We start from the raw sequence: 18,147 nt of genomic DNA on the forward strand, positions 1-18,147 counted from the left end.
CATCGAATGTTGAAAGGCGCGCAAAATTAATAGTAAAAAATGGAGGAAAAACCTTAGGATGCGGGACCCACGTACCACGACTGTCCACGTGTCATCTAACCTCCCTCCATCTTCCTTCTCTCGCGCGTCGTTCATTTCTCTTTCTTTCCTGAATAGTGTATACATACAGATTCACTTTTATTTTTCTCTCTTAACTGTCTTCACGCAGTTTCATCACCTTCATTCAATCTCTTGCTGCTTCCATTGTTCTCAACCTTTCTCCTTTTCTCGTCGGAAAATGGTTTATACGATCCCAGGGATTCGGTTCCCTGCAGTTCCGCCAATCTGCAAGTGCTCTGACTCCACCGTCAATGGCGACAGGAGGACGCCGATGTCTCTCTTCCTGCGGAAGGACTCGTCTGCTAGTACTCATCTCACTTTTGCATTTTCATTCCTAATAATGTTTTTACTCTTTTATAAGATGTAGACTCCTGGAGCTCCACTTGATTTTCTTGTTTGATTAGTTTTTTCTGCTTATCTTTGCCTTAAAATGTCGTTTATATGCGTTGAAAGGTTGATTTGGATCACTGGCGTTGGCTGTAAGTGTATGTTATGTGCTAAGATTTTCCTGGCTGGTTATCACTACGGGGTGTATTGTGAGTTCTTGTTGTTTAGAGGACTTGTAAACTGATTAGTTGTTAATGAACTTCAGTTCGTGCTTGTGAAATTAATTAATCTGTTTCCGGAGATTTGTTCTTCTGTCCATGGAATTGAAGCGATCCTTGTTTGCAGGGAAGATTGTTGTAAGCAAGTCTACTCATGATTCTGGTTCCGTGCTGTCGACTGCAAATGCTGCTTCGGACAAGGTCCTGGTTCCTGGGACTGGAAGCAATAGATCTTCGACTTTGGCCGGGCTGTCTGAAACTTCTGACCCTGCCTCCGAGGACACTCAGGTTAATGATATTATGTTATTGGTTTTACTGAGATTGTTACAGCTTTTATTGCAATTTAAGCTGAAATTTAGATTCTAAACCATTTATTCGATATTGGAGAGCCAAATTTCTGTTAAGAAACCAATATCATGAATGACTTTGTTCACACTAATGGTAATGATTCGAAAAATATTCATATTATGTGATATGGAAGAATACTTATCCTAGGAAAATTAAAATTTCTTATGGGAACTTAGTCACGGTGGACTTTGATAATAGAGCTGATTGCTTATAAAGGAGAATGACTCATTTCGCCCTCTCTTCATATTGGTGTGTCATGTGCTTTTCTTCCTCAAAGCATCCTTGCCATCTTTTTGCTCATTGCACCCTACTCAGTATTGGAAAACAGTGCTTGATGCTTTTGGTTGGTCTGTGGTTTTGCCAAATGACATGTCGGCTAATCTATCTTCAGTTGTTATGGATCATCCTTCCCATGGGGTACATACACATCCTTTTAGAGATTATAGATTTTTTTTTTAATTTATTTTTTTATAATTTCTAGTGGGAGATCTTTGTTGTAGTTCACCTCTTGGTGTTGGGAGTCCATTAAGCTTCTGTTATTTCATTCACCAATGAAATTGGTTTCTCTTCTCAAAATAAATAAATAAAAATTGCTGCTAAGAAACCACAGCCTTGTAGTCAGTCATAGGTGCATTGTCGATGGACTTGCATGGCAATGTGATGATATAAAATCAGTTTACATGGTATTGTGGAGTTATGAAAGGTGTGAAATAAGCAGGAAGGTTAGTTTTTGTTCTGGGTGAAATAAATTATTTTTCATGTCAATGATAGAAATTCAATTACGCGGTTGAAGACAACCTGTCACTGGATGGCCTTCTGTTCTAAATAAAAATTGAGACTGTGCATACAAGTTTCTTTCGTAGGTAAAAAAATAATTATGTGGAGTTGCATTTTGCAAATGCCAATATTCAAAGAAAATAAGTTTTGGTTTGGACTGTTGTCAAGGAGGGCTTAGCACTTGCGACATAGTTCAAGAGAGACATCGTTACCCACTACCGAATGTGTATATTTTTTCAATTCTTGCTGTGACTGCTGTCTGCTTGCTTTTGAAATGCCTCTTCTCTCAATTATTTGAAGGGAGCTCTTTTGATTTAATTTTTCAACATTGACTTGGCTTTCCCTGGACCAGTCCTCGGAACCTTGCATCTTTCATTTGTGGTTTCACCAATCTCAACAAGAAAGCTTTGGGCATTTGGTCTTATTAATTTAATACCCAAAAATGGATCTAATTGCATTTGACGCTCTAAATGTTACATGGTTAAAGCTATTCTTAGTTTTATTTTATTTTACATTTTGTAGAGGATGGAAGGATCTTTCAAGGATTTTGGGTCTGTGGTCTGATTTGTTTCTCTTTGGAGCTCTTCTTCCAAAGCTTTTTCTTATTATTTTGCTTCCAATTGAAGAGCTGTTTTTATATCTCTGAAGTTTTTGTATATGTCATTCACATAAATAAATACTTATACATAATAATAAAAAACTACAATTGAATTCTAATTCTCAAAAATCATGCCATTAATTATGTTGGTAACCTCTTTGAGTTGTATGAAATGGTTCTAACTATATGTGAGATGTTTTAAATCTCCAGGGGTGTACAAAGAATCTTAATTCCCCCAACCTATTTTAGAATCAAGCCTACAAATCAGCCATCTAGCTATCCTTGCTCTGATTTAGTACTGTTTGTAAAAAATTTCTATTATCTAGGCCCGTTCAATTACGTTTTTCATTCTAAGGATTTTCATTCAGGATAGCTTTTGTCTGTTAGTCGTACTGACTTGATGTCTTTACTTTTGTCTTTATACTCATGGTTACTTTCGTTGCCACATCTATTCTCTTCTCAATAAATTTGTTTCATTGTCTTGTAATATGGTTTCAGGTGCTTCATGATGTAGATAATCAAACAATGGAAGCTGATGAGAAGCTTATTGAAGAAACAGATCAAGATCTTCAATCATTGCCAGTAGATAATGTTGATGGTGATCAAGCACCGCTGGAGGAGATATCAATTCCTTCAAAAAGTAACAACGCTGATTTCACTGTGAGGTCCATTCCTCCACCTGGCGGTGGACAGAGAATCTACGAAATAGATCCATATTTGTTGAATCACAGAGAACATCTTGATTACCGGTAAGTTTGTTAGTCATCCTTGATAGGTATCACTTCCATTAGACCTAGAATAAGTACAGCACGGAATAAGGCATCATCCTGAACAAAGCCAAGGGGATTCCAAAAATACACCCACCCGATATTGATAAAAAGAAGAATTATATTTACAGAAAGGATCTTGAAAAGGAATTTGGAAGACTTTGGACTATATAAACATGGAGGCTGTTTTAAAAAATTAGGAACTAAAACACATATTGCTAGTTAACATAATTAGAAATAGTGGGCGGTCTCAAGTAGTGGAGTTTTTAGCTACTTTGCCTCTCCGGTAAATGGAGTAGCCCATTATTTGGGCCCATTATTCAAATCCTATTCATTAGGCTCATTTATGTAAATATTTTGTGGGTGTTCTTTCCTTTCCTTCTCTACTGTTATTTTTATCCTTACATATAGTATTATAATTAAGGCTTTACCCATGTCATTTGGTAACATGAAAAAATGCTATATTCAGACCATTAGAATTTTCCTAGTGCGCAGGCTGAATTTAGTGCTATGATACATGACAAAGGATGTCATAAAATAAAATATTAATAGAATTAAGGTCATAGAAGGATGTGAAAATGTTTTATGATAATCAAGTAGCGATTGGGCGTTCTTGTTTTGTAAGATCAACTTTGACTTCATGATAGAAGAGGATTGAGCATGGAATAATCACTTTAGTTTATGAACCATCAATACCGTGAACTACAGATCTCCACAACAGGACCCTTACTAGAGTCCATTTTGAAGATTTAATGTCAAAGGTTTGTGTAATATATTTGGTTTTGTAGTAGGTATTCTCCCCTCCTTATTTGCATAACCACATTCCTTCTTCTTTTTTTTCCCTTCAATTGGCCATTCGTCTCGTAAGTTGGCACTGCTTGTAAGATATATTTTAAGGTGTTTTTTCGTAGCATACTGAATAAAGTTTAACCATTTCTATACGTTTTTAGATATGGACAGTACAGAAGGATGAGGGAGGCTATTGACCAGAATGAAGGTGGTTTAGAGGCATTCTCTCGTGGATATGAAAAGTTCGGTTTCACACGCAGGTAACTTTCTTGGTTTCTATGTGCTGCCTGCGTCTCTCTCTCTCTCTCTCTCTCTCTCTCTCTCTCACGCACATGCACAAACTCACTCACTCACTCTCACACACACACAAGTGTGAACTCTGATTCTGACCTCCTTATGATTGGCTTTATATGTAACAAAATTTGAACCTTTCATATAATAATTTTTCTATCTATTCTTTTACTGCTGTTGTATGGAGAATATATTTGTATGCAGAAAATAAAGTATGGCAAGAGGCATGTATATATTTCAGCAATCTCAGGGAAATAAGGAGACAAGTATGCAGAAATATGGAAAATAATTGATGAACAATAAATAACGGAAAAAATATGTGGGCTTACCATCTCCTACTTTCAGTATTTGGTGCTTTCAATCAGCAGTTGCCTGTGAGTCAATATGTGTATATTTACTGAGGAAGGAGTAGGTTTTTTGCAATCCGAAGTGACAAAGGTGATTTTGGAAGTAATTGTTATAGTATTGTGAAGTGGTGTTTTTTTTTATCTCAAATAAAAAGTTTCCGTAAGTGACAGGTTATTTTGGAAGTAATTGTTTTTGTGAAGTGGTGCTTTTTTTTTATCTCAAATAAAAAGTTTCCATAAGCCTACTTATTCCGGAAACCTAGGGTCATGTGAAGGCCAGTAGTTAAGACAATTTTCAATTTTGGTGAAACTTCTTTTGTGGCTCGATTATTTCATCACAGATACTCTTGATTAATCTCATTTTTCTATTATTACGTCCATAACCTAATTTACGTTAATATATCTTGAAATAATTTCATTCAGTACCCTGTGATAGAGTTTACTTCAGATTTAAGACGGTTCATAGAAGTGCAAGCCTAAGGGAAAATTCAGTACACCTTTCTCTCCCATTTGTTAGTTTTTCACCTGAGTACTTCTCACCATAACATCAGCTATCCTTAATGGCCACTAGGTGTGCACGCCTTTCCCACCTACTAGTTAGCTACAAATAAGGCCCCCCACTTTCACTTCTTTCTCACTAGTTCACCCTCTCTTCTGTTATGTTTGTTAATAATAGCAGGTCCAATCGCCTTTTTCCTATACACCGTTATTTAAACTATGCATGACAAATTTCTTCTATGGCTCCTAAATTTGTTCTCAATTGGTTTTTTCAGTGCCACGGGTATCACGTACAGGGAATGGGCACCAGGAGCCATGGTCAGTTTTCCCCTACTTTTTTCTTTATAAAAGAATTATTTTAATTATTACTATTATTTTTTTATTGAGAAACATAGATTCCTTCATTTCATTGATGAGATAGAAATTATAAAATATGACAGTGTGTCAAAAGGAATTACAATAAACACTTAGGACAATGAGAGAAGTGAGGTTGTATGGTATAAAATGAGGTTGTAATTTACACCAAGAGATAGCAATGTAGGTAAGATGAGCAAAAAAATTCATTAAAGGTGGTGGCTTTATCCTCAATGATGTGACGCTCGCACTCTATCCATGTAAAACCAAAAGAAAGCTTCGATGAAGCAATTCCATTAAACTTCCTTTTCCTTGTCAAAAGGATGACTCATAAGGACCACTTCTATATATGTAGTCATATTTCCGGGAAGAGCTAGGTTCCAATTGAAAGCCATGAGGATAACTCCCGAAAAGAAACTGCAAGAAACTGCAAAGGGCAAGTTATGAAGAGATGGAGCAAGGTTTCATCGTTCTTTTGGAAAATGACTCACCAATTCGGAGAAGTAGCAATCCAAGGAGCTTTTTATTGAAGTCACAGTGCAAATGCTTCCATGTCTAAGCTCCCAAATGAAATTTAATTTTCCCTTACTTTAATGATGGGATTTTCCTTAAATCTTTTTGAGCTGCTTGCTTTAGCATACACTATATAGGGACCGTAGCTCAACATTATGTTGGATTTCAAACCTTCCCAATGTTTCATATGTACGTATTCCGGCTTCCTGAGAAGATTGCTTCTACAGTTGTAAAACCTGTGAGGGGTTTTTATTGTGATGGTTACAAATTGGAAGGTGGTTGCCGTTGGTAGTTTGGAACAAGATGCAACTCCTTATCCATTCTCGAGGACCAGGTTTTTGCAACTTCCAATTCTTCTTCCATGAGCTTTGTCATGACGATTTCTGTCGAAATATTGATATAATTAAATTTATTATGACCCATCAGCTTAAGTTTTTTGATTCATTGGTAATTTAATAGTTTCTTCTTCGAACCATTTCATCAAAATTAGTTTAGAAACATCTTGTTGCCCAGTTGACCAGGTCTGAGAAGCTCATAGCATGAATAAATTTCCACCTGTTTTTTTTCCATGTCTGAGAAGCTTATAGCATGATTAAAATTCCACCGGTTTTTTTTTCTTCTCTTCACTATCAACAGCCAAGTCACTTTTTGAAAAAGAGAGGAAAAGAACTCAGATTGATCTAGGAGATCAGCTTTCTTAATCAACTACCCATTCGTTTTTGGCTCTTTCTGAAGTTCTGAGAATCTCCTTGAACAAATGTTGACGGCATCTTTTTATTGTGCACTTAAAACATATTCACAGTCTCTTTACTTTGGTAGAAAAATAACTCCAATTACTTCCAAAGACAAGTCATCATTGAAATTTAACCGTGAGAAAATAACTTTAAGAAAACAGTCGTCAAAACATGCTTTTGCTCAATTTTTATTCTGTAAGCAGAAACCATTTCCGTGACACCCAATCAGCTTTCAATTAATTGAAAACAGTATGGCTTAATGGTGCTTTGGAGAAATTTTCTGGCCTTCTTGAGACTTTTTCTGCGCATATATGTTTTTGGTGAACTTCAAGGAAAATAATCTTTGTCTTGTTCTTTTAGTCAGCTGCGTTGATTGGAGACTTCAACAATTGGAATCCTACTGCAGATATTATGACCCGGGTATGGAATACTTGTTGTAGATACTTTTTGTGCATTTTAGTACTCTTTTTGGATTTAGTATGCCATTTACAGTTGTTTTTAAACTTTGCAGAATGAGTTTGGTGTCTGGGAAATTTTTTTGCCTCATAATGCGGACGGTTCCTCAGCCATTCCTCACGGTTCTCGCGTGAAGGTATATATTCTGATAATCGTATATAAGTTGTACAAGGAAAATAATCGTGATTTTAAGCCTCTAGAAGACATTTGTTTCAGTAAATGTGAAAAGTTCATTGCTGGTATGAAATTGCAAAAGAATGGGGAGACTATAGTGATGGAAAAGAGGAGAGTATTTACACCAAATAATAAACAAAAGACTATAGCATCAGAATACCTGTAAAAACAAACTCCTTTTCTTTAAACATTCTTTGACTCCTTTCTTGCCAAGTAAGCCATATAAAAGCCCTCTCAATGTGCATCCAGAAAAGCTCATTTTCCATTTTATATGGGATTTCCCAGTAAAACATAAGAGTGGTGTTAGGTGACATAAGCGAGAGCTGCCAACCATCCAGTGGAGGAAAAGAGAAAATTGCTTATGTACATGATATTAAAAGTTGGCTTTATGATTCAGAACTATTTTTGCAAATGGAAAACTAATGAGAATAGATGTTCATATAAGGCATCCTATGTTGGGGCTTTTCATGCGACCTCACTCTTGCTTAATTTCTCTGAGATTAAAATAGTTGAAAACAATTTGTTTAATTGTCTTTATTGGGCAATACAGAGCCAGAAATTACCAAATACTGGTGTTCAATAATATTTTCATCAATGAAGGGAATATGAGCCTGAAACAAATGAATCCCAAGGCTGAAACATTCATCTGAAGCATAGTTTTCCAATGTGCAACACGTGTTGCATCCAATGTTCCTACTTGAATGAAGAGTTGTTAAGCAATGGCTCTCTCTTTCCCTTTCTCTCTACTCCCTTGTCATCCATTTTCTTCTTGTGTTTAGTTTCTTCCTACTTACATTCACTCTTTTGCCTGGCGTTTCTTTCTAATGGAGTTTGTCGCTTGTATTGTCATTTTTAAAGATGGCTAGTACTTTCCACCTTTAAGGTCGTGCTAAACTAAAAATCATTGTTCAAAATTTATTTATTTATTTTTGTTTGAGTTGTTCAAAATTTCTTTGGCTGATAAATTCAGAAGCAATAGGAGTGATTGTGGCCTCTGCAAGTTTTCTCCTTGTCTCTAGGATATTGCTATGTTTCTTCACTTGGTTCTGTTTGTCGAGCTTTGTAAATTCTACCAAAAGTGATTTTTTTTTCAAAGAAATGATATATTCTGATTCATACTACTGGTTGAGAATGTTTTCGTAGATGAGGGTGCACAGCTGAAGCATCTAAGTTGGACACTAGTGGTAAACAGTGCAATTTAATGATCCTTAAAAGGTTTTGAAACATTTGATTGGTAAAGCTTTCACGACCTCTTATGTATTCATATATTATATAGTTAAGTAGGAAATAGCTTGGTGGATAATTCGTTCTACTTTTAGGAGAATTCTCAATTATATATCTTGACATTTTATGACTGTTGTATAGATATCAGGAAAAACTTCCTCTTTATGTTGTGTTAATTTTAACAGAATGTTTTTTATTTTTATTTTTTGTGTGAGAACGAAAAATTTATCCAAACATACAAAAAATGAGCCTGCACAAGAAGTCCTAACACTACTAGAATAGGCTCCAATTGAGTAAAACGGGTCTCCAATCAAGAAAAATATGACTTAACGAGTAACAACAAGAAAGTTTCATCACGGAAATATGAAATCTAACAATAGACCAAATAGCCCTAAGAGAATGCTCAAGTTCTCTAAAAATTCTGTTATTATTCTCTGCAAAGGCTCCACAAAACCACACATACTCTGGCTTGCCACAAAACGTCCTTTCTCGCGAAGTGGGTGGAGAAGGAATTCTTCGATCATCTTTTTTCAACCCCTACATCTAGATAAGTCAAGACTTAGAATATGATCACGATCCTCTGTCACCCTTCGACATAGAATATTACAGAGGCCCAATCAAATTAGCCTTTTCTGATGAAAGGCACAAATGAATTGTTTTATTGTGTAATGTTGTTAACAACTTTGTTCTTATTGCTTCATGACTTGATCTTTGTCACTTATAGATTCGAATGGATACTCCTTCTGGCATCAAAGACTCAATTCCTGCTTGGATCAAGTTTTCTGTACAGCCTCCGGGTGAAATACCTTACAATGGTATATACTATGATCCACCAGAAGAGGTATGGTTTATAAATTTACCTCATGTCTTACAATCGTTCAGCCAGTGTGGAAAAATTTCCCTCATGTCTTACAATTGTTCAGGCAGTATGGAAAACCTTTTGGAACTGCATTTCTGCAGCTATTGATAAATATTGGGAAAAATATACAACTGACATTAGATTATACGTTGTAAATCGATTGAGCGTTGCAAAATCAATGGCTAATAATATATTTCTTAGTTTAGTGATATTGCCTATCAAAGAGGAAATAAAATTCCTATCTTAAATTTTTCACTTGTTTAGTGAAATCAGGGGTGAGGAAATCCTTAACTGTTGCAATTTATGACTTTCTACATCTAAGCTGCAAACTGTTTGTTTTACTAAACTGTATTTTCTGTTGTTGTAGGAAAAGTATGTATTTCAGCATCCTCGGCCAAAAAAGCCAAAGTCACTTAGAATTTATGAGAGCCATGTTGGTATGAGTAGTACGGTAAGCAACTTCTGTTCCCTGTGATAGATACTGTGTTCTGTCTAAATGTTTATTCTCTTTTTCTTTGTGTTCTTTTCCATGCCAAAATTACTTCCTGTTCAAAATTGTGCTTGGGAGTAACATAAAAGAAACCAACTCTGAAACCAACCAAAAAACTAACTTGATCACCGCTTCCCTTATCAAACTCTGACTGTGGTCTTCTCTGCCTTGAAGTGCAGACTGATGAGCTTAAATTCCTAGAAGAATATTTTCATTGTCATTTTGCCCTGCTGTGCCCGAATTCACAAGCCAAACTACCAATTTACTGCATTGAACCTTCATTGTCATTTTGCCCTGCTGTGCCCGAATTCACAAGCCAAACTACCAATTTACTGCATTGAACCTGTTTATTTCCAGCCATCCTTTGTGTGCCCCTCATTATCTTTCAGATAATTGGAATTTGCATGATTATACTGAGACAATACCACTTGTTGTGTGCCCCTCATTATCTTTCAGATAATTGGAATTTGCATGATTATACTGAGACAATACCACTTGTGTGCCCCTCACTATCTTCCTGTTCAAAATTGTGCTTGGGAGTAACATAAAAGAAACCAACTCTGAAACCAACCAAAAAACTAACTTGATCACCGCTTCCCTTATCAAACTCTGACTGTGGTCTTCCCTGCCTTGAAGTGCAGACTGATGAGCTTAAATTCCTAGAAGAATATTTTCATTGTCATTTTGCCCTGCTGTGCCCGAATTCACAAGCCAAACTACCAATTTACTGCATTGAACCTGTTTATTTCCAGCCATCCTTTGTGTGCCCCTCATTATCTTTCAGATAATTGGAATTTGCATGATTATACTGAGACAATACCACTTGTGTGCCCCTCACTATCTTCCTGTTCAAAATTGTGCTTGGGAGTAACATAAAAGAAACCAACTCTGAAACCAACCAAAAAACTAACTTGATCACCGCTTCCCTTATCAAACTCTGACTGTGGTCTTCCCTGCCTTGAAGTGCAGACTGATGAGCTTAAATTCCTAGAAGAATATTTTCATTGTCATTTTGCCCTGCTGTGCCCGAATTCACAAGCCAAACTACCAATTTACTGCATTGAACCTTTTTATTTCCAGCCATCCTTTGTGTGCCCCTCATTATCTTTCAGATAATTGGAATTTGCATGATTATACTGAGACAATACCACTTGTGTGCCCCTCATTATCTTCCTGTTCAAAATTGTGCTTGGGAGTAACATAAAAGAAACCAACTCTGAAACCAACCAAAAAACTAACTTGATCACCGCTTCCCTTATCAAACTCTGACTGTGGTCTTCCCTGCCTTGAAGTGCAGACTGATGAGCTTAAATTCCTAGAAGAATATTTTCATTGTCATTTTGCCCTGCTGTGCCCGAATTCACAAGCCAAACTACCAATTTACTGCATTGAACCTTTTTATTTCCAGCCATCCTTTGTGTGCCCCTCATTATCTTTCAGATAATTGGAATTTGCATGATTATACTGAGACAATACCACTTGTGTGCCCCTCACTATCTTCCTGTTCAAAATTGTGCTTGGGAGTAACATAAAAGAAACCAACTCTGAAACCAACCAAAAAACTAACTTGATCACCGCTTCCCTTATCAAACTCTGACTGTGGTCTTCCCTGCCTTGAAGTGCAGGCTGATGAGCTTAAATTCCTAGAAGAATATTTTCATTGTCATTTTGCCCTGCTGTGCCCGAATTCACAAGCCAAACTACCAATTTACTGCATTGAACCTTTTTATTTCCAGCCATCCTTTGTGTGCCCCTCATTATCTTTCAGATAATTGGAATTTGCATGATTATACTGAGACAATACCACTTGTGTGCCCCTCATTATCTTCCTGTTCAAAATTGTGCTTGGGAGTAACATAAAAGAAACCAACTCTGAAACCAACCAAAAAACTAACTTGATCACCGCTTCCCTTATCAAACTCTGACTGTGGTCTTCCCTGCCTTGAAGTGCAGGCTGATGAGCTTAAATTCCTAGAAGAATATTTTCATTGTCATTTTGCCCTGCTGTGCCCGAATTCACAAGCCAAACTACCAATTTACTGCATTGAACCTTTTTATTTCCAGCCATCCTTTGTGTGCCCCTCATTATCTTTCAGATAATTGGAATTTGCATGATTATACTGAGACAATACCACTTGTATCTCCACTTGTATCGTCACCTTTCTAAAAAAGGTTTTGCATGTTTCTTTTTTCAATTTGTCTGCATACTTTAGAAGGCGCGAGAAATTTGATGTAAGATAGATAGGAACACTGTAAAGCAGATAACCCTAAAAATTACTTGAAAAAGCTTAAAGAAGGAAAGAAGTGTATGGAGATAGGAGTGAGAAAGATGGAGCTATCTAAGGATTGCTTCATGATTTATTTGTCAGAGAATAGAAAAAAATGGATATTGAAATGTTCATTTACAACAACCTTGGACCTTAAGTTTTGCCACTGTACAACATTCTTCATTCAGGTCTTGATATACTCAACAATGAAATGTAGGAACCTATTATAAATACATATGCAAACTTTCGAGATGATGTCCTTCCTCGCATTAAGAAACTTGGATACAATGCTGTTCAGATCATGGCTATACAAGAGCATTCCTACTATGCTAGTTTTGGGTAAGTTCATGTTTATTATATGCTGATTTTTCTAAATTATGGGGGTTTTACGTATAATTTTGTCAATAATGATATGCAGCCTTCTCAGAACTACTGCCATCAGTTTGTGTGGTAGCTCCCTGAGTTCTTGTTAACTTGAGTATTTTAATATAGGTACCATGTCACCAACTTTTTTGCTCCAAGCAGTCGCTGTGGAACCCCTGAAGAACTGAAATCTTTGATAGATAAAGCTCATGAGCTCGGCCTGCTTGTTCTCATGGATATTGTTCATAGGTAAACAAAGAAAAAGAGATCAAGATTATGGAAAGAACTAGAAACTCTATTTAATTTCCTGTACATAGTGGGAGCATTGTTTTTCAATTTTTATTTTGTTCTAAATCCTTCAGTATTCGTTGCCTAGCTTTTTTAGGATTAAAGAATTGTCTTTTTATATCCCTTGGCATGTATGGAGGCGAGTGGTAATTCTTGCTACTTTTCTTCATAAATGATGACAATGACATGCAAAATAACTGGGGAAAATCAATTTCATCAGTGATAGCTCCCGCAGGTTTATGCGGTATAATCCAATCGATTTTATCTGTGTTATACAATGGGACTTTTCTTTTAATAGGAAGGATGACTATTCATTTCTTGGTAGAATAGAATGTTTAACAAAAGATCCTGGAGTTTCAAAAGAAATTATATAAATAAAATAAAATTCTCTCCATTGGGCTGTGGGGTATTTGGTTAGAAAGGAATAATGAAATTTTTAGAGAGATGGAAATATCAGGTAAATAGGTTTGGGAGGTGGCCAAGTTTAATGCCTCCCTTTTGGCTTTCGTCACTTGGTCTTTTGGAAATTATGACCTTGGCCTTGTTTTGTTTTAGTCCTTTTCTATAATTAATTTTGGTCACCTTTCCTTTAAGCTCTTTATTGTATTTGTATTTGTATTATTATTATTTTTTAATGAATGCATGGATTCTTACAAGTATAATTTTTTAGATGCTGTTTAGTCTGACCATAATTTTTTGAAATCTTTGGCTATATATTTAAATCCACTATCTGGTTCTTTGTTTTACATGCCGATGTATAGTGTTCTTCCAAGTCCATTTTTTCTTTATTCATCTATTTTTCATTTAAAGAAAAAAAGCATAATGCTTTATTGATTTGTATCTGATACAAATACAGTCATGCGTCTAAGAATGTGTTGGATGGACTGAACTCGTTTGATGGTACTGATGGCCATTACTTTCATTCTGGATCACGAGGTTATCATTGGATGTGGGATTCTCGTCTTTTTAATTATGGAAGCTGGGAAGTAAGATTTTTTTCTCTTATTTTTTTCTTTTGTAGTTTATCTCATGCCTGTATATAACCTAAGGTTGCGTGATATGTCTTGTTCATTTAGGTACTAAGGTTTCTACTATCAAATGCAAGATGGTGGCTGGAAGAATACAAGTTTGACGGGTTCAGATTTGATGGTGTGACCTCAATGATGTACACTCATCATGGCTTGGAGGTAATTTACCGACGAGGGTTGGGAACTTATATCACATGATGGGGCACGGTGCAAGGCTTTTGTTCCTTGAGAAATCTGGTTATAAAGGCTTATGAAAGACATTCTCTTGTCCAAAAAGAAAAAGAAAAAAGAAAAAAAGAAAAGAAAAGAAAAAAGGGTCAAACAGTTCCCTGCCTATAGATCTGCAACTCTCTATCATTTTATTTTTTGATATGGCAAATCCTCGCACTCTAGTTGGCTTCCATTGTTCACTATGTCAGGATTTATACTATTACGTCATGCTTTGGCTTATGACGAGAACTTTCTTTTTTCTTTCTTTGTGGGTGTTTCAGACAGTGTTCACTGGAAACTACAATGAGTACTTTGGATTTGCTACAGATGTTGATGCTGTTGTGTATTTGATGCTGGTGAATGATATGATTCATGGGCTTTATCCCGAGGCTGTTTCAATTGGTGAAGATGTATGTTTTTTACCTTTATATACTGATATTCTTGTCTAAGATAGGTTAGGGATGATAACAATTCATATACATCTTTCAGGAACTCAGTGTTTACATCAAATCATTTTGATAATAATAAGTTTGATCTGTTTTACCGAGAAGGTCTAGGTTAGGGATGATAAGAATTCATATACATCTTTCAGGAACTCAGTGTTTACATTATCATATACATATATGGAATGTTTATATTCCACCTGATTTTGTAAGTCATACGATATAATGGTTCAATGCAACTATGTGCCTACTCGGTGGATATCCTTGCTAAACTATTACCAAGGCCTAATTTTGAAGAATTGGATAACAAGTTGGGATTGTATGACAATCCATCTGATAGGAGAGTGTTAAAAATTTATGTCAAAATTAAAGCATTCTTGTGCATAGAAAATTCAGAAATTATCATTTTGGTTAATTTGTAATATTTGAGATCAAAAGCTTACAAGTTCTGATTAGAATAGGTTAAATTTTATTTTCTTGTTACTTCTTTCTCTTGTATTTGACTTGATACATTAATTTGATTTATAATTAGTTGTAAAGTATTATGGAATACTAGAAATCTTCGGAATACAAGCACGTTTAGCCATTAGAATGGATTCTAATTAAGAACCATTGACCAAGAGAGGGAGGGTGCGCCTATCCGTTGGTTGGGAAATCAGGTTAGTTAAAGTTAAAGGAGAGCATACTATTTTAAACAGGGGTTGTAGGCATGTTGTAAGCAATTATCAGTGGGTAGTTTCGTGAGAGTAGACTTCCCATGCTCCGTTGGTGCCTTTTAATTGACATTAGCTTGAACCGAGGGAAAACTGCTGCCACAATTCATATCCATGCTTTGTGAATATCTCGAATATTTATGTTATGTGGTAAAACTTTTCTGATTCTACATGCAAAGTTAAATTTGCCTTTTAGTGATTATTTTATTAAAAGATTGCCTTTTAGATTCTTGAACACTTGATTTTACCATGAGAGTGGGAAGATATTCCTGTCTTATCAGATGAAAATTTATTTTTGCAGGTCAGTGGAATGCCTGCCTTTTGCATTCCTATCCAAGACGGTGGAATTGGATTTGATTACCGTCTGCACATGGCCATTGCTGATAAATGGATCGAGCTTCTCAAGTATGTTGTTTTCTTCCTCAATACTTTATTTAGATTTGCTATAAACATATGTTAAAAAAAAATCACCTTAATTACTAGTAAAATGCCAAAGTAATTCTTATAAAGTTTGTTACTTTTATTTTAAAAAAAACCATGTGTTATACTTCTCTATTTTATATCTTGGCTGAGAGCGAGTGCATGACATTACCCATATGATATTGGACAATTTTCCAGACCTAATGATACTTTTAGAACCTATTTTCTGAAGTTTGAACAAATTTGGAAATGTGGTAACACAATTCCTCCATGTGAAATAATATTATTAAAATATTTCCCCTAAATGTACGTAAAAAAGCTATGATATGCTCTACTTTAACCAATTTTGTCTATGGTGTAGGAAAAGCGATGAAGATTGGAAAATGGGTGATATTGTTCACACGCTTGTTAACAGAAGGTGGTCAGAGAAGTGCGTTGCATATGCTGAAAGTCATGACCAAGCTCTCGTCGGTGATAAAACACTTGCATTCTGGTTGATGGACAAGGTTAATAAACATCGCCCTCAACTCCCATGTTGTGAACTTGTCAAATATTGATGCACATGCAAACATGAAATTAAAGGCTGTTGGTCTAGTATCATTGGTTTTCTGTTTCATGGTCAAATCGTTTTTCTATTTCATTATTTTCTCTTCATGTACATCCCCCTAGGGTTTAGATCATGTTGATTTGAGGTTCAATGATGGAAATCCTCTCATGAAAAGGAATATCTTAGTTCAGAAGTCAGAATCTTTGCATATTATTAAAGAGTCTAAGAAAGGACATTAGGTTATTTGATGGTGTTTCCTAGGTTATTTGATGGTGTTAGGAGCACGTGATATACGTTTCTCATTCTCTCGTTAGTGTGCTTGAAAGCATATTTATCTTTAAATACTTATATTGAAAACATTCTCATACTTGCTGCAAATTATTTTTATTCGTATATACATGCAATAAGCTAACAACTAGGTTGTGTAGGATCCATACGGTAGAAAGTATCACAGAAACCGCAGACTAGAATTTACTGTAGAGCTTGTAATTTTATCTTCCATCGGAATCCTGAGCAGTAAACTACACATATTTCATTATAATTGTTAAAGTTATAGACCTGGAAATGAATCCCCAAGGTAAAGTGGCACATGCAATTTTGCGTTACAAGAATGTCGAAAGGCATGCTAGCATGCTAATTTCGTGTGTGCACGGTGTTCTGCATTTGCCATTTACTTTCAGCTGCTGAAAATTTACATGATCTTGTCCGCAATAAATTAAAAAATAGGAACTATTGGAAAGCTTGATTGTTATATTTCCTTCATTCTTTGCAATATTAGTTGTGTAGTATGTGTTTGTATTTAATATTTATATTTGTAATTTGTTTCCTTACTGGTAGATGGTCTTTCTTCTAATATGTACCTTGTATTTGATTTGAAATATAGAAGTTTTTTTTTTTTTTTTTCTTTCTTTCTAAATTTCAAGTTGACATGGGGAAGTCTTTAAATCTCTGTAACATAATTTAATCCCCAATTAATATTAATTTCCACTTGTACTGTCTACAAATTTTCAAATCCACAAAGTATATTGATACAATTAAATTTACCGTAACCCATCGACTTATGTTTTTGGGTTTAGTTGTGATTTACATGGATAAATGTAGAAATACTTATATCCATGGTAAATTTGTGCAGAATGAAACTCCTCATCCAAGTTTATTAAGGAAGTATAATTATCGAAACCTTCATAAATTGTAGATCTTTACATGCATGTTCACTTTTGTCTATTGTTTCATCTCTTCACAACCGTTTATCCAATTTTAGAAGGGAACAGGTTAGTTTTTTTGAGATTACATAAATAGTTATTAACTTACTAGCTTCCAATGACCATGTGAAGCACATAAGATGAGGATTATTTTGGCTGCAATTCTCTTATATTCATGTTTTCCAGGACATGTATCACTCCATGGCTTTGGACAGTCCAACCACTCCTGCAATTGATCGTGGAGTACCACTGCATAAAATGATAAGGCTTATTACCATGGGATTGGGAGGAGAAGGATACCTAAATTTCATGGGGAATGAATTTGGACATCCTGGTAAGATACTCTTATGCTTAGTCTTTTATTTTATATCACTGGGATGATATTTCATATAAATCATTCAATATCTGGCAGTATCTTGTTTTATCAATGTGTTGCTCTATTGTTTGCTTTGGAAAGTCATTTGTCTATCATCATCCTTTCAGAGTGGATTGATTTTCCAAGGGGCGATCAGCATCTTCCTGGTGGTGCACTAGTTCCTGGAAACAACTTCAGTTATGATAAATGTCGGCGTAGATTTGATTTGGTGAGTGATTGCGAACTCTTATTTTCTTCTGTAATTTTGGTTGATATTTTATTGAAGAGTGTGATTATCACGTGTCTAAAGGCTCAACCTTAGGTTCTAATGCCTCAGATTCCCAGCTGGTATTTGGTAGTGTATAACAATGTTAGAACTCAAATTATTCGGGCCCTGATGATAACCATTTTTTTTTTTTTTTTTTTTTTTTTAAATTTGGCTTGTTTT

General features: G+C 35.5%; 1 protein-coding gene across 1 annotated transcript in view; it reads left to right on the top strand.

Moving 5' to 3' along the window:
* Nucleotides 1-155: 155 nt before the first annotated feature.
* Nucleotides 156-18,147, top strand: part of LOC111442173 (1,4-alpha-glucan-branching enzyme 2-2, chloroplastic/amyloplastic-like) — a 21,238-nt gene continuing 3,246 nt past the window's right edge. Inside the window, exons 1-18 of the mRNA XM_023079458.1 lie at nucleotides 156-404; nucleotides 772-932; nucleotides 2,866-3,116; nucleotides 4,085-4,183; nucleotides 5,335-5,377; nucleotides 7,021-7,080; nucleotides 7,172-7,252; nucleotides 9,239-9,355; nucleotides 9,741-9,824; nucleotides 12,348-12,469; nucleotides 12,623-12,742; nucleotides 13,638-13,767; nucleotides 13,858-13,968; nucleotides 14,301-14,429; nucleotides 15,477-15,580; nucleotides 15,957-16,101; nucleotides 17,531-17,678; nucleotides 17,828-17,928. Coding sequence (XP_022935226.1) covers nucleotides 278-404; nucleotides 772-932; nucleotides 2,866-3,116; nucleotides 4,085-4,183; nucleotides 5,335-5,377; nucleotides 7,021-7,080; nucleotides 7,172-7,252; nucleotides 9,239-9,355; nucleotides 9,741-9,824; nucleotides 12,348-12,469; nucleotides 12,623-12,742; nucleotides 13,638-13,767; nucleotides 13,858-13,968; nucleotides 14,301-14,429; nucleotides 15,477-15,580; nucleotides 15,957-16,101; nucleotides 17,531-17,678; nucleotides 17,828-17,928 — 2,133 coding nt within the window. The 5' untranslated portion in view covers nucleotides 156-277. The remainder of the gene's footprint in view (nucleotides 405-771; nucleotides 933-2,865; nucleotides 3,117-4,084; nucleotides 4,184-5,334; nucleotides 5,378-7,020; nucleotides 7,081-7,171; nucleotides 7,253-9,238; nucleotides 9,356-9,740; nucleotides 9,825-12,347; nucleotides 12,470-12,622; nucleotides 12,743-13,637; nucleotides 13,768-13,857; nucleotides 13,969-14,300; nucleotides 14,430-15,476; nucleotides 15,581-15,956; nucleotides 16,102-17,530; nucleotides 17,679-17,827; nucleotides 17,929-18,147) is intronic.

This window comes from Cucurbita moschata, unplaced genomic scaffold, assembly GCF_002738365.1.
Source record: "Cucurbita moschata cultivar Rifu unplaced genomic scaffold, Cmos_1.0 Cmo_Scf00004, whole genome shotgun sequence".
In the NCBI taxonomy this organism is placed as follows: Eukaryota; Viridiplantae; Streptophyta; class Magnoliopsida; order Cucurbitales; family Cucurbitaceae; genus Cucurbita; species Cucurbita moschata.